Source organism: Fusarium graminearum, chromosome 2 (genome assembly GCF_000240135.3).
Source record: "Fusarium graminearum PH-1 chromosome 2, whole genome shotgun sequence".
NCBI classification, from domain to species: Eukaryota; Fungi; Ascomycota; class Sordariomycetes; order Hypocreales; family Nectriaceae; genus Fusarium; species Fusarium graminearum.
The window spans coordinates 564,826-580,499 of record NC_026475.1 but is presented as its reverse complement, the minus strand read 5'-3'; the positions used below and the strand labels follow the sequence as shown (position 1 = coordinate 580,499).

Here is a 15,674-nt window from a genome sequence, read left to right as displayed (position 1 = left end):
TCTAGGAGTGCCTCTTCTTACACCACTCAACTTTCTTCGCCATGCCAAGCATCATGGACGACAAGGTCGCCAGAGTCAGCGAAGATAACCATGCCCCAGCTTCTGAGATGGTCAAAGACACAGCCATTGCAAAGCAGGCCGCAGAAGAGGAACATAACCTCACGTTACTCCAGGCTATTCGGAAATATCCCAAAGCTGTCTTGTGGTCGGTTCTACTTTCAACCTCAATCATCATGGAAGGTTACGATATTGTCCTGATATCATCTTTCTTCGCTCAGCCTGCCTTCCGGGAGCACTATGGGACCTACCAACCTTCAACAGATACATGGCAAATCACGGCTTCTTGGCAGAACGCTCTTAGCAACGCTGTCAGTGTTGGCACCATCATCGGAGCCTTTGCCAATGGTTACTTCACGCATAAACTTGGATATCGCAAAGTACTTCTCACCTCCTTGGTGGCCATATGTGGCTTCATCTTCATATCCTTCTTCTCACCCAACCTCCCTGTTCTTCTCGTCGGACAATTCCTATGTGGCATCCCATGGGGTGTATTTGCTACCATGGCACCCGCATATGCTTCCGAAGTCTGTCCTATGGCATTGAGAGGTTATTTAACTGTTTATGTTAACCTCTGCTGGGCTATCGGACAGCTCATTTCGGCCGGTGTACAAGCCGGCTTCTCGAACAATACCGGACATTGGTCTTATCGAGTGCCATTCGCGATTCAGTGGGCTTGGCCTCTTCCGTTGTTCGCAGTTCTTTTCTTCGCACCTGAGTCGCCATGGTACTTTGTTCGTATCGGTGACTACCAGGAAGCCGAGAAATCAGTTATGCGATTAAGCTCTTCAAAAGAACCAGGCCATGCCAAACAAGCAGTCGCCATGATGATCCATACCAATGAAATCGAGAAATCAATCGATCAAGGTACCTCATATATGGACTGCTTCCGTGGAATCGACAGACGCAGAACTGAGATTGCTTGCATGGCTTTTGCGGCTCAACCTTTTTGCGGCTCGGCCATGGGTGGGACACCGACATACTTCTTTGTCCAGGCTGGACTTCCCGAATCTATATCCTTCAGAATGTCTGTCGGCGGTCTAGGCATCGCTTCTGTTGGCACGATCATCTCTTGGTGGCTGCTAGCTCCATTTGGTCGGCGCACGTTGTATCTCTGGGGCCTTGGTTTGCTCACAGCGGTACTGATGATAGTAGGTTTCATCAGCGTCGGTGCAGGAGACTCACAAGGCGGCAATTATGCCCAAGCCAGTATGATGCTCATTTGGTTGGGAGTTTATTACATGACAGTTGGCCCAATCTGTTATGCCATTATCAGTGAAGTGAGTTCTACTCGTCTGCGAGCAAAGACGGTTTGCGTCAGTCGAATTGCTTACTACATTGCCCAAATCATTTGCAATGTCATCAACCCATACATGCTGAACCCGACAGCTGGGGACTGGCGAGGGAAAACTGGATTCTTCTGGGGCGGATGTTGTTTTTTCTTCTTCATCTGGACATTCTTTCGGCTTCCTGAAACAAAGAACAAGACCTTTGAGGAACTCGATATTCTTTTCGCTCATCGTGTCAAGACTCGCGAGTTTTCCAAGTACAAGGTCGATGCTTATGCCGAGGATGATCGTGCAATCACCGCCAAGGATGGTACTCACTGATCATGGATCTCCTTGGTAAATTGTCCTTCGGTGGATATCATTATCAAGTTCGAGACATTGTTGTTGTTGAAGATGATACAATTTGGTGTTCGCTGGAAATGCTGATGTTCACAACTAATCTGGTGGTTTGGTACAATTTCAAAGCCTAAACTAATAGTCATGATGCCATGTAGTTAATTTACTAGTAAGGATATATTTATTTGGGTTAACTATCTTTTGAGTATGAAGCTCAGTCCAAATCTGACTACCCTGAACCAATTCTGCTCTACTTTGTTTGGCGGCTTAGTATTAGCCCGAACACGTGGGATGCCAAGCTGCAAACAGGGTCTTTTGAATGATTCCAAAACATGCATGTAAGATCCGAGCTCCGGACTACGCTATCTTCGTATGGGCATACTTTTTGCGAGCGCCGAGGGTGCATACTACATACAGTAACTTTGTCAGATTACGCCATGTAGCTACCTCCGAAACCAATCAGTCTCTCAGGTATAAGTTCATGGCAAATTATTTCAACGGCTGTGTTCGTTAGGAAACCGTTGAGATCAGATCCATCGCAACAACGTCTGAGCGGTTGACAGTGGGCTTGACCCATTGGGAAGTACAAGGAATAGTGATTGGTCAGCGGAGTTTATGAATTAACGGCAAGACAAAGTCCGACTCTTGTCTAAATCCGGGGGCGGGGAGAAATATGAAATGATGGAGGATGAAACGATAAGATGGTATAATAGAGGACTTTGTCAACAAACAGAGATGACTGAAACTGATGTCATTGAGATTGCCAACTAAGAGTCAAAGTACTCAATCATGCAAAGACTCGGAGATTCGAGCAAGTACAGAGTACTCCGTGGCACAAGGTCAAAAAGGGCGTGGATGTCAATGGAAGTTATATGCCGAAAAGAGTCGGGTATAAGCCGGGGTGCCGTCTACCCAGGTGTCACTGTAACTAGTTGATAGACGAACGAGTGAGTTCCTGTGAGTCAGACGACAACAGAGAGAAAAGAGAGGAAATAGGAGATAATATGCTCATCTCACCTGGCTTTTGTTACATCTTTTCCCCTTGTTGTAAGTCAGTCAGGCCGATTGATACCAAGATCCTGGCGTCTGGGTAAGAACCGGTCGCCCCGGCTGACAAATGCAACTTTGATGCTATTCACACTGTCAAAGGTTCACAGGCTTGTGCCAGCCTCCTAGCCTCCCTAGTCCCCCCACCCATGTTAGTTCCTGTTCAAGGCCTAGTGAGCTGATGAAAGAAGCAGCTAGAAGGAATATTTGTGACTCAGGCAGCAAATTTTCAGGATCGAAACTCCGCTTTGGACGCTTTGGTGCGCGTTGATACAGTGTCTTACAGTGCAGTTCCAAGTCAACGCCCGTTGGCTCAGCTGTTCCCCCCGCTCTCATGGCGTTTGCCTACAGTGACAGTTTAGTTGAATCCCTGGCGGGCAGGCGGGATTTCTCCCATTCATCATCCCTGGCTCCGCCTACACCTGACCTTGACACCCGTCGACTGGCGGCCACTTTCATCATCCATCTTGCTTACTTACATACTGGTTGATCTTCTCGATAGCCTCAGTTCCTTGTTCCCGAATCCAGTCCAATTCAATCCGAAAATTCTCGTTTATCCTTTGTCTATTCTACACCGTACTGCACTTGGTTTCATGACTTTGACGGATACGTGCAGCAATCTTAACCCATTATAAACCAAGCCCCGCCTCTTTAGGTCCTGTCAGATCCCCGACGTCGCCGCTACACGCTCTCAGGCTCTTTGCCCCCCCTCCTACGTGAGCCTGGTTTGGCAGAGAGCTTGCTTGGATTTGGTGTCCAATCTGTAGCGTCCTAAAACTCACTTCTTCCGATTTCAAATAATTTTCCATCCTTCGCGACACTCTTCTTCTACGAGCCTCACAGCCCATCACTCGCGATGGCTTCTACCGGCACTGGAGGCACTTTGCCACCCAACTTTCTTTTGACCCCGCAACAGCAGAACCTTCTCTTTGCTGCTCTCAACTCCAATAAGCAGCAGCTTGCTGGTTCTACCGCCAACAACGCTGTGTCTGCCCCGAACAACTCTTTCCGCAACTCCGCCAGCCAACAAAAGCCCGCTCAGGCCTCAGCTTTCCAGGAGAGTCCCTTCCTCGACAACTATGACTATGACTTTGGCGACTCTGGCTTTGATTTCTCTTTTGCCAGCGAGGATCAGCCATCTATGATTGGAGACCTTCCTGGTACCACCGCCGATTCAACAAACAATGCCGCATCGGTAGCTTTGTCCGACTCTTCAGAGACCGAGACTCCCGAGAAACGCAGCTACCCAGATGATGAGGACGATGAAGACAGCCCAGGTCAAGAACACAAGCGTCGCGAAAGCTCCGGCAAGGTTCCCAAGAAGCCCGGCCGTAAGCCTCTTACATCCGAGCCTAGTTCGGTATGTTGTAACATGTCATAGCTGTCCTATGCACTACTAACACATGATAGAAACGTAAAGCTCAAAACCGAGCTGCTCAGCGTGCTTTCAGAGAACGCAAGGAGAAGCACCTGAAAGATCTCGAGACAAAGGTTGACGAGTTGGAAAAGGCTTCCCAGGCCGCTAACCATGAGAATAGCATGCTGCGAGCACAGGTTGAGCGTATGACGGCTGAACTCAACCAGTACAAGCAAAAGGTCACTGTCATGTCAACCACCAAATCTCTGCCTCGAGAAAAGGTTCCCTTTGGTAGTGCTGCTGTTAGCAACCTTGGCGATGTTAACTTTCAGTTCGAATTTCCCAAGTTTGGCATGCTCCCAGGCCCTCCTACCAATAAGCCTAAAGGATCATCACCTACAAGCCCAGACCAACAAAAGGCTTCTTACCCAAGCCCCAACAACAACATGAATAATAACGCGCAATCGGCACAACAATTCAAGGACGATTTAGCCAAGTTCTCGGGTGTTTTTAGCCCTTCCATGTCAAGTTCGGCCACCAACCCTTCCCGCACAAGCGTCGACTCTGGAAACTACAGCATCAACGGCGCCTCAAGCTCCCCATCTGCTTCATCGCATTCAAACACTGGTCCCAGCTCTTCTTGTGGTACCTCGCCTGAACCCTTCAACCAGTCGCCTATGGGTTTCAAGCCTGTTGATACGATGACTACCATCGGTGAGGAACAGTCCGGCCAGAACAATGCTAGCCAATTCGGCAATGTCGATCTCAACAGCACCAACTTTGACTGGCTTTCGCAACAGAACGGTGGACAATTCGACCCACAACTCTTTGGCGATTACCGCGAGCCTCAAGCCAATGTTTTGTCCAACCCATCGTTTGACGACTTCTTCAACGATGCTCTTGACAGTGATTTCTTTACTCCTTACAACATGGCACCCAACAGCCCCAATGCTCAGGCGAACAACCAGCACAAGAAGGCTTCCAATCTGATCGATCAGATTGATGCTCAGAAGGAGTCTTGTGACGACGAGCCCCCCAAGAAACAGAACATGAACTGCAATCAGCTTTGGTATGTATTACTTCACGGTTATCAGGAAAGTTTACGATCTAACCTTGACATTAGGGAGAAACTCCAAGCTTGTCCCAAGGCACAGACTGGCGAGTTCGATCTGGACGGTCTTTGCTCCGAGCTTACCAAGAAGGCCAAGTGCTCTGGCACAGGGCCCGTGGTGGCGGAAACCGACTTTGACACCATTCTTCAAAAATACATGGGCAAAGATGTTTCCAGCAGTTGTGTTGCTGAGAAGTTGGGTGTAGAACTTTCGTCTACGAAGCCCAATTCGGAGGCGCACCTTGGTCTATCAGCTTGAGACCGGGCTTACCAACAAGATCCGGCTGTACACTACGAACCTCGGCAACATACCCAGCTACCAGCTACACAATGATTACGGCGTTTACAACAGAAAGGAAGGAAACGGAAAACCTAGGGGATTCCGGCGCTTGATTTGTCACTATCAGAGATGGAATTGAAATGCATGGAAAGGAGAATGGGATTACCCAAAGGCATATTGATGTATTATGCCTACAAACTACCGGCTTTTAAGCTCAAGCTTGAGGCTTTTGAAGGTTTTTATTTGAAGTTTGCTTTGGACAGGGGTCTTTTGCTGTTATGAATAATTATGACTTGATTCTTGTTCAATTTCTAGGTAAATGGTTTATTAAGAAAACGATATGAATCTGCATTGGCGGAAGTGCACTACTATACACGTGTATGCATATGAGGGACAATTCACTATTCCTTTTGATAACATTGAAGTCTTGCTTCGTATATATAGAGAGTGTCCTGTGGACGCAGTAATCTATTGGCAGAAAATTCGTGACAATCTAGAATGACGCTGATCATGACAAACAAGAAAAGACGTAAAGACGTTACATCACTTCCAAGCCCATTTCCACCGTTACACTTCTGCTCATGATACCTTAGTCATCAAGTGGGGCACAATGATCGCGATGAGGAAGTAACCCAGCAAACTTAACGATATGTTCATCTCCAACAATCCCAAAGTAAACTACGACAAGACTCAACACAACTTACTCATCCGATTGATCTCATATAAGTGACAAGCACTTTCGAAATAATACTTTTGGCATTATTTCAAACCCAAATACAAAACGTGCGCAGTCTGAATCACTGGTGCTCTCGCGATGCCAAAAGAAAAGAACTACAATCCCGTACAAGCTCAGCGCAAAGCCGACAAGGCCAAAGCTCTCAAGAAAGGTTGGTGAGATCCAAGATGTCTGAAATACACATCTAACAACATGTACAGGCAAACATGAACGACAGGAGCGCTTAAACGAGAAGCTGTCGCGAAAGAACCCCGAGCGCATACAAAAACAAATCGACGACCTCAAGAAAGTCACATCAGGTGGTGGCAAACTTACGCGCCATGAAGAGGCAACTCTGGAAGGTCTCGAGAAGGAACTCAAAGCAGTGAAGAAAGCGAGAGAAACACTGGGCGACAAGGCACCAACATTCGGGCGAGGATGGAATAGAGATCGCGATTCGGGACCTGGCGTTCTGGGCAAGAGGCGCAGAGGGTCAAATGATGCTACGACCAGTGATGAAGACGTTCCCGACGACATCAAGAGAATTCCCATGCCTCGAGATACGCCTCCACCAATCCCCAAGGACGTTATGGATAAATGGTACGCCGAACGACGAGCCAAGAGAGCGGCAGAGAACGCAGCGAGACAAGACGACGAAGACAAGCAGCAAAAGAAGGATACACCACCACCCGTGGAAGCAAAGACTGTATATGAAGCGAAACCTGTGGTTCGCGATCTGCGAAAAGAAGCTGTTTCGGCATTCGTACCTACAGCAGTCAAGATGAAGATGAACAAAGGCCAAGGTCAGGGCGGATTGATAGAGCCAGAAGAAGCAGACCGGCTAGAGCAGGAAGGCTACCTCAAAACGACTGACCGGGATACGGAAGCACAACCCGGCCGAGACCCGCCGTCACGGCATGTGACTATGGAGGATGTCGAGGACGAAGAGGCTTGATTAGAGTGGAGGTTAGTTCAGACGTTGTGTCATTGACATCATTGACAGATAATAATACATGCATAATGTCGGCCGAATGCTAGCCGATAACGAATTTTACTCAGCGAATACTACAGAAATGCAACATCGATTCAACGCAATGTGACTCAACTCTACATTAGTCGCCCTTGGCTTTCCTCCACTATCGATTTCTGAACAGTAGATCGACGCAACTCCGAGGGGTGGGTTGAGGCCGGCTATTATAGCGGCATAGGGAAAAGCTGGGGAGAAATACCCATCTGACCACCCACACACACACACACAACTGAGAAAAAAGAAGACGGAGGACCAACTGCGTTGCGTTGACCGACGTCGTTCTTGACCGATAATGTTCCCGAGGAGAAAAGAGAGCGCAATTGGCTTGTCCTGAGAAGGCGTTGGTCATTCCATGCTTTTGGTTTAGACCCAACAATCATGTCTCGATTTGAGCAACGACCGTTCCATATCCGCTAACAGGTGGAGCTTGACAAGGTAGGCGAACAAATGATGAGTTTTCATTACTTTTCCAATCACGACAAATCCTTTCTCTATGATCAATCCAGCCGCACTCCGAAAGCGGGCCCCGTTCCTCTTCGCCGGGACGGCGCCGAGATCCGATCATGTTTATATTTAAGCATGATCGACCCCTTGTCTCGTCTTTTTCAAAATATTCAATATCATCCAATTGGCATGTCGAAGTACCTGTAAAGAGACAAGAAAAGCGCTATTTGGGGACGGACGGACCAAGAACGAATCGAAACAAGACAAAATGGATTGCCACCAAGTCACCTCTCGCGCCCTCTATGAGGAAGACGATGTTATCAACCATGTCAACCAAGTCGACGCAGAAAACGGCGATGTAAAGACAGGCGGAGATCTCGAGAAGCACCAAACCGCTGCATCTACAGCCTCTTATCAGGAAACGTACCCCGAGGGCGGCTTGCAGGCGTGGTCCGTGGTCGCTGGTTCGTGGTTCTCTCTATTCGCTTCGCTTGGACTAATGAACACTCTCGGCACGTTTCAGGCCTATGTCCTCGACAATCAACTCACAGAGTATAGCGAGGGCACCGTTGGTTGGATCTTTTCCATCTACACCTTCCTCGCCTTCTTTTGCGGTGTCTACATCGGGCCTGTCTTTGACAAGTATGGTCCTAGGTGGCTTGTCATTGCTGGTGCAGTTTTCACCGTTGGCGGTATGATCTTTATGAGTTTTGCGACTCGTAAGTATTTTACTCCTTCAGATTTTCTTGGTATTGTTTGTGCTGACTTGTAAAGAACTCTGGCACTTTGTTGTCTCATTCGGTTTACTCTGCGGATTCGGATCTTCACTGCTCTTCACTCCATCGATCGCTGCGGTTGGCCACTACTTCAAGGCACGACGAGGTTTAGCAACTGGCGTTGCATCCACTGCGGGTGGTATTGGCGGTATCATCTACCCCTTTATGTTGACTCGACTAATCGACAAGATCGGTTATGGGTGGGCAACCCGAGTTATTGCTCTCATCTGCCTCGTCTGCAGTTTGATCGGTATCGCCCTCCTCAAGTCCCGACTCCCACCAGCCAAGGACGCAACCGCGCACCCCAACTTTCTCATCTTCAAGAGTCTACCTTTCCTCTTTACCACCATCGGCGTCTTCCTGCTCGAATTCTCACTCTTCATTCCTCTCGGTTACATCTCGACTTATGCGCTGCACAAGGGCTTTGGGAAGGACTTTTCCTACAACCTCATTCCTATTCTCAATGCTGGTTCAGTCATTGGTCGACTGCTTCCGGGCTATTACGCTGATGTGATCGGTCCTTTCAACGTTAGCATCCTCGCTGTCATTCTCGCCATCGTGGCATGTTTCTGCGTATGGCTTCCTCTTGGTGGAACGACAGCTGGTGTCATCGTCTTCGCCGTGCTCTTTGGTTTCTCCTCCGGCACTTCTATCGCGATCGCACCTGTTTGCATTGGACGACTGTGCAAGACCCAGGAATACGGACGATACTATGCGACGGCGTACACGATTGTGTCTTTTGCTTGTCTGATTGGTATTCCCATCGGTGGGAGTGTCGTCCAGGCCAATGGTGGTGAGTACTGGGGACTCATCATCCTGACTGGCGCCATTTATGTGGGATCTATGATCTCACTGTTCTTGGCCAAGGTTAGTCTTCTTGGGCTGCATAACTGGAAGGCTGCCCTTTGAGCTACTCAGACTACGGCACACTACAAAATTGATGCTCGCCTTGCAAATAAGCCGAGTTCGATCAGAAATCTTAGCACTCAAGAACTATGACAGAAGTATTACATTTTGGGTTCAAAAGGAGTTTGGCAATCAAAAGGAAAAGGAAGAAAAGTCGTTGTGATGTTGCATTTCTTTGTATATAAGATACCACCATATAGTAAAATATAATTTTTGTTTTTTGTAGAGCCGTGCTCGTTCGTTTATCTTCGTAGCAGCTACTCGTATATTATGTTATATTTTGACTCATCCTTTATTTACTTCTTACTCTGCCCCTTGATGTGCTCACCATGTAGCTCCTGGACGGCAGGGATAATAAGAGATTCGATCTCAAGGTCAGGATCTTGGGCTGGCAGTTCCTCTGCAACGAGTGGCCTCTCTTCAGCCTCTCCCCAACCGCCCTCTCGAGGCACGCGCACCCAGCGATCATCCCTTCTAGGACTCACAAAGACAACCTCCCACTTTCGCGTTGAGAGCAGGTTTCCGATGACGAGATGGTGCTGGTAGCGATCAAGACTGTAGCGAGCCTTGCGAACGAGCAGCGCAGGATCTGTCTCGAGTTTGAAAGACACAATCATGCCCTCTGGCGCCCAGCCGTCGACAAGGTTCTTGAGGAACTTGGGAACGGGGTCGAGATCAACAATGAGACGCTTTGAGCGCGGGACAGAAGGAGATGAGTCAAAGTTGTCAAAAGTCTCCTCTTCTTCTGTGCGCTTCTGCTCAACAGCGTTGGTAGACTGGATCTTGTGCTCGGCCATGCGGTCGGGAGGAACAAAAAAGTCTGACACGGCAGCGGCGAGGTACAGGAGGCCAGATGGGCCGAGGGGACGCATGAGCCGGGCGATTTCACGCAGCTCGTGGAGGTAGTCGACAATAGTGACAAAGGGCAGAGTGAGAAGCATGTTATTATCCCTCGCCTTACGATACTTTCTCAGCACCTCTCTCATCTTATCCTGCACCTCGCCCCTCACAGCAATCCTATCATCAGCATCCTCGGTCAAAAAGTCCAGAAAGCAGTCTGTAGCGTGCGAGTAGTGTCTCGAGTACGGCAGCAGACTGAACTGGCGATGCAAGAAGATGACGGCGTAGCCAGCTTCGAGAAAGTACTCTGCGCTCGTAGCGCCACGGGTACCAGCACTGAAGTTGTCAATGTAGCGGACTGTCTGCTTCTCCAGGGGAACAGTTGTGCCACCCGATGTGACTAGGACGACGCGGCGGCCTGCAGCGGCGTGGGAGGAAATGAAGCCATCTGCAAGGGCTGTGTGGGCTGCCAGGTTGCGCGGGGGAGGGTTTTGAGAGAAATAGGCTTCCTCTGAGGCGAGGGCCTCTGCGGTGGTGTTTGCGGGTGTAGCCATTTTGTTTGGTTGAAGTTGAGGATGAAGACTTGGTCAGTTGGCGCAACAAAATGAGTGCGTGGGTGAGTGAGTCTCCGGGCGGAGATTCGGGATGCGGGTGCGGACGCGGAGGCCCGGACGGATGGTCGGGCGGGGTTGGTTAACTGACGTCCGGATCCCGGACAACGGAGACTAAGTAGGGAATGAAGCTTTTGGGGATGTTGATATCAGGTGATTAAGAAGGGAAAGAAATTAGAGAAAGAGAATTGAGGGTTATTTGTGCGTAGTTGTTTCCATCCCTCGCTTCTGCCCCATCAACTGTGACGGATACTACTTACGCATTTATCATCCCGGCAAGGTTTTGAAGCATCAATCAAGTAAACATACATGCTTATCACCAAGTACACAGAACAAACGTGAGGTTATCTAATCCATATTGGCAGCGATACCATCTCTAGCATATTAAATGAATTAACTTAATTATTATCTTCATGGGTGAGTTCATGATGTCAAATATCAGAAAGCAACCACTTTGGCGGCAATAAATCATGACTAACAGCAGCAATATGTCTCATGATACACCCAATGCGACACATCAGATCATGAGTTCTTATCTCCATAAAATGGTTACCAATCAATTAGGGAGTAATGGTAGTCTACAATCAATGATACTTTTCTGACTAGATACCAACAACACGGCTTCGACAAATATGTAATGTATGTATTTTGATCATTTATGTTTCTCAAGACTTGGATGCCAGCAAGGCGACGAGGGGGTCACCTCTTTCAGGCGCGCCGATGCAGCTGCAATCTCCTCGTCAGTAACTATTCCTCCTTCTCTCCGTATATACTCCGTGTTACGGACTATGTACTTGTCGCGGAAAATGTGATACTTTGCGAGTGCATCATACGGATGCCACCGGGGGCGATTCTCGTTGGTCCCATGGATCGGCAAAGGGCAAGTAGCCCCTTCTTTTGGATCAGATAGTAAAAAGTTGATGAGAGAGTCGAATTGATCTGGTGTGGGCGGATAAAGAGTCCTTGGACCTCTCAATCGGGCTCCATGTATCCACATAGATTTGCACTGAGAATAATGAGACTCGTGTCTTTGTTTTTTATACGAGCAACATACCTCTGACTCGGTCTCTCTGCGGTCAAAGACGACAACGCCCCCGAAAATCTGTCCTTCTGCCCAGTATCCAACGACATCTGCAAGTCCTTGGGGATATTGGTCGAAATAGTAGTATGATGTATGGAAAAACGCACAGGGTGGAATAACGTCTCTGACTTCCGATGCCAAAACTTGCTCCATTTGGCGTTGTTGTGCCCAGTCCTCATATAGCTGGTGCTTGTGTACTCCATCGTCAAGATTGAAGAGGTAGACAGCGACCTAGTGACAAGCGACAACTGTGAGTTCTATCAGACGAAGACCGTATTCTTCAGAGTCCTTAGTAGCTTCTTAGAACGAGCTCAAAATCTGGTGTTCATATCAGTACACTATAACGCATTCCTAAGCTGATCCTACTTACATATTCATCAAACTGTAGATCATACGGGTTAAGAGCTGCACGCATTCGACGTGACTTTTCAAGAAATCCCTCACAGATCCGAGTGTGCTCCAACTCAGAAACAGGGTGGCCTTCTATATAAGGGGATCCCTCCAAGAGTGAATCTTCAGTTGGTAGCCCATCCAGGATCTGAGCATATGTATGCTCGGCGATGTCGGTTGACAACAGATTCGAAAATGCCCTGCAAAACACATCTCCATGGTCTTGATCAAGCATACGAATCGTGTTGTTTGCCTTTGCAATGGGAGTGCTACTGGACATTGTGATGGCCAGTCGATGTCATGCTTGTTCCGAAACCAGGTCGGGTCCATCATTCAGCTGTTGGCATTTGTTTAAACGGGAAATGCCACGCAGGGGTGCTTTGTCAGGCTGCATGCATGATATGAATTGCCAATCCAACAATCAATCCTACCTGGGGGCTGTCCATTCAACAGCGCATCATTAATCTTTAAGAATTTGGCTGTCTGCTTCCAATCGGTTTATGCGCTTGTCATTCAATAGCTACTTGGAGATATATGTGGAACTGGTGTCACGGCCATACAAATGACCTATATGCACGAGCTGTCCGTTTAATTGACCGTCTGTATATTATACTACTATTTCCGCGGGTATCGAACATTGCAGCGCGGGCCTTCTTCACTTTACTGCCCATACATGTAGCCTTTCTATATTCTCAACTCTTTCCTTCTCTTGCTTTATCGCTTGTTCTCATTTGTCAATCTCCATGCGCGTAATGGCAGACTCTGGAGATGCATCACCTTAGGCTTGATATACCAGAAGAATGTCGCAGCGCCAAACAATACACAGAGAATGTTTACCGTGTAGTATCCATCATGGGTCATTTCGCATGTTCCGCCACCGGCTTCACATCGCTCCTTCTCGGACTGCACTGCGCATGAAAATGCCTCGGTGACGAGGGTGCCCTTCAATGTTGATGCGCCAGACTTGCCAGGGTGGCATGTGGCCACTGTAAAGCTGTCGACGAGCTGTAGAACAAAGTACCTAGGGAACGTACCACCAAGGTTGCATACGCTGAGTTGTTAGCTTGTACATTTTGAATACGAGATGTGTACTACTTACGTTGCGAGAAGCGTCATGTAGGTACCGCCAATGACAGGATCCGAGACTCGGGCATGGAAAGCCGAGACTGCAACAAACATAATGGTATTGGTAAAGGTCGAGAACAAGTGCTCGGCAATAACCACCAATAGATACCAAGATGTGACTCCCTCGGAAGGAAAGATTGCGACGACAAATTGGGCAGACAGAGCGGCGACAAGTCTACCAACAAAGCCCCAGCACCAAAGACGCATTGGGGTGTACTTTTGAGACCACATTCCAGCATAGTAACCCAGGCCGATCTCGAAGGGGAAATCAATAAGAACGGTCAAAGCCATGTTATCCTTGCCGAATCCCTTGTCCAGAAGCTTCAAGTTGGTGACACCGTCGTTAGCTTGGAAGCCAATCTTGGCGATGAGATGAACAATAATGATGGTCTGGACGTTCTTAAGCTTCAGAATACCCCACATGATGCGGTAGACATCCCAGACACCATCTTCGTTTTGCGACTTGTCCTCCTTCTTCAAAAGTCCAAGTCCAATGGTGACAATGATGTAGGACCAACCCCAGAACTTGAGGTATCCTCCGAGCGAGAGAAGACCTTCATCAGAAGGAACGGTTCGGAACCATTTGTTGGCAAAGTCGGCGGCGTTGAAAGCAAGGAAAACAGTATAAGACATGAAGTGGCCAGCGGTGAGGCCAACAGTTTGCGCAGTTGAAGCGTATGATACGTTTCCAGGAGTCAGGAGTGTCAGGGCCCAGCCATCTACAGCAATATCCTGGGTGGCGCACATGAGGACGAGGAAGAACCACCACAGCATGAACGAGAAAGCTGTCATGCCGCCGGGCTTTCCGGCCGTGTCCATCATGCTTTCAACGTGTGATCCAAGCCACACCATGCCGAAACCAGAGAGAAACTGAATTGGGACAATCCAAGTCTTGCGTCGACCAATCTTGGGGCTCCAGACAGCGTCCACGAAAGGACTCCAGAGGAGCTTCAGAGAGTAAGGATATGAGGCCAAACTAAAGACGCCAATCTCACTGTAAGACATATGGTTCTTGAGCAGGAAAGGCACGGAACCCGTCGCTAGGCCCATGGGAATACCCTGCAAGAAGTATAAAAGCACCAAGAGAAGGAAACTTCTCTGGTCCTGTCGAGGAAGCTCGAAGAAGCCATGGTCGTTGAGGGCTGGTGTCTTGGGAACAGGATCGTCGAGGGAAAAGGACTCGCTCTTGATGAAGTTTGCAGCGACATTCTCGTCTCCTGGATTAGCAGCCTTTCGGCGCATCTCTACTCCGCTGCTCATTTTGCCGTTGCCGTTGATGTGACCGTTCCCATTCGCATCCTCTGTTTCGTCAGTTTTGATTGTCAGGGGCGGCCGGGCGGGTTTGTTCTGGGGTCGTCGAGCTCTGGCGGTCATAGGTGCCGGAGGGAAAGAGGCTCGAGGCGACGGCGCGTATTAAAGAAAGTGGTGGTGTAGATTGTAAAGGGGGGTTGAACGAATGCGACAAGGAGGCGTCGAAAGCGTCAAAGTCAGATGCGGGTGCGATTCGATGGATCTGTCTCGTTTGCGTGACGTATTTTATGGGGAAGTACAAATATAGGAGAAGAGTTGAAGATTGTTTGAAGCGAAGAAGTTGTAGATGAAGAAGAAGATACGTAGCAGAAAAGAATAACTAGAGTGAGAGTGAGAGTAAGAATGGATGTAAGTTGAAGGAGTGCAGCCGATAGGAAGGAAGGAAAGTTGTCCGTCCAGTCGTTGCTGTACCAGGAATGAATGGTTGGAAATCTCAAGCGGGCCTCAGATTTGATTCAGAAGAGAAGGTCACTGTAGACGTTTCGGATACGGGCTGGCCTAGGCAGAAAAAGAGGACCTTGCAGGCTCCCGCTACCGTGGCCTCTTAGAGATGGGATATGATTGGGTTGTTTTCTATCTGGGGATGGATCTAGAATCTTGAATGGGAATAGTGATAGAGACGGGGTTTTTTTGTTCTTAGCTGGCCTTTTGGAGACAGGTTCTTTCTGGTGGCAATGGTAGAGATATATCTCAGTCTGACGTAAAGGAGTGAGGAATGAGATATTTACATATATGAATACAAATGTAGAGTGAAGATTCCAGAACAAGTAGGGACGCCTTCTTCACAAACCGCAGAGAGGACCAAGCAAAATAGATCTGCTCAACCCCGAAAGCCAAGCACTCTCCGAACTCAGTTTTCCCCAAAAGGGAAGCGCGTCAGGGGTTGGACGCTGTCGATGTTCCGGGGCTTGGGTAACACTTGTGGTAGGTTAGCCAATGACACCTCCTATAATCTGTCACTATGTGAT

At 48.5% G+C, this 15,674-nt stretch overlaps 7 protein-coding genes across 7 annotated transcripts; 4 read left to right on the top strand and 3 right to left on the bottom strand.

Moving 5' to 3' along the window:
• Positions 1-41: 41 nt before the first annotated feature.
• On the top strand, positions 42-1,667 carry FGSG_08799 (uncharacterized protein; the record flags this gene model as incomplete). Its single annotated transcript, XM_011321619.1, has 1 exon — positions 42-1,667. One exon carries the CDS (start codon positions 42-44, stop codon positions 1,665-1,667), a length of 1,626 nt encoding a protein of 541 aa, XP_011319921.1.
• Positions 1,668-3,435: 1,768 nt separating this feature from the next.
• FGSG_08800 (uncharacterized protein) lies at positions 3,436-5,891 on the top strand. Its single transcript, XM_011321618.1, has 3 exons — positions 3,436-4,089; positions 4,140-5,155; positions 5,210-5,891. The coding sequence occupies exons 1-3, from the start codon at positions 3,586-3,588 to the stop codon at positions 5,454-5,456; spliced, it is 1,767 nt and encodes a 588-aa protein (XP_011319920.1). The 5' UTR covers positions 3,436-3,585; the 3' UTR covers positions 5,457-5,891.
• A 400-nt stretch (positions 5,892-6,291) lies between these two features.
• On the top strand, positions 6,292-7,147 carry FGSG_08801 (uncharacterized protein; the record flags this gene model as incomplete). The annotated part of the gene is made up of 2 exons (XM_011321617.1): positions 6,292-6,364; positions 6,414-7,147. 2 exons carry the CDS (start codon positions 6,292-6,294, stop codon positions 7,145-7,147), a joined length of 807 nt encoding a protein of 268 aa, XP_011319919.1.
• Positions 7,148-7,842: 695 nt separating this feature from the next.
• On the top strand, positions 7,843-9,548 carry FGSG_08802 (uncharacterized protein). The gene is made up of 2 exons (XM_011321616.1): positions 7,843-8,385; positions 8,441-9,548. Exons 1-2 carry the CDS (start codon positions 7,935-7,937, stop codon positions 9,349-9,351), a joined length of 1,362 nt encoding a protein of 453 aa, XP_011319918.1. The 5' UTR covers positions 7,843-7,934; the 3' UTR covers positions 9,352-9,548.
• Positions 9,549-9,644: 96 nt separating this feature from the next.
• On the bottom strand, positions 9,645-10,742 carry FGSG_08803 (uncharacterized protein; the record flags this gene model as incomplete). The annotated part of the gene is made up of 1 exon (XM_011321615.1): positions 9,645-10,742. The coding sequence occupies one exon, from the start codon at positions 10,740-10,742 to the stop codon at positions 9,645-9,647; it is 1,098 nt and encodes a 365-aa protein (XP_011319917.1).
• Positions 10,743-11,451: 709 nt separating this feature from the next.
• Positions 11,452-12,550, bottom strand: FGSG_08804 (uncharacterized protein; the record flags this gene model as incomplete). The annotated part of the gene is made up of 3 exons (XM_011321614.1): positions 11,452-11,805; positions 11,854-12,111; positions 12,251-12,550. The coding sequence occupies 3 exons, from the start codon at positions 12,548-12,550 to the stop codon at positions 11,452-11,454; spliced, it is 912 nt and encodes a 303-aa protein (XP_011319916.1).
• A 434-nt stretch (positions 12,551-12,984) lies between these two features.
• Positions 12,985-15,385, bottom strand: FGSG_08805 (uncharacterized protein; the record flags this gene model as incomplete). The annotated part of the gene is made up of 2 exons (XM_011321613.1): positions 13,370-15,385; positions 12,985-13,291 (listed from the first exon to the last, which is right to left on the bottom strand). Exons 1-2 carry the CDS (start codon positions 14,767-14,769, stop codon positions 12,985-12,987), a joined length of 1,707 nt encoding a protein of 568 aa, XP_011319915.1. The 5' UTR covers positions 14,770-15,385.
• Positions 15,386-15,674: the final 289 nt, after the last annotated feature.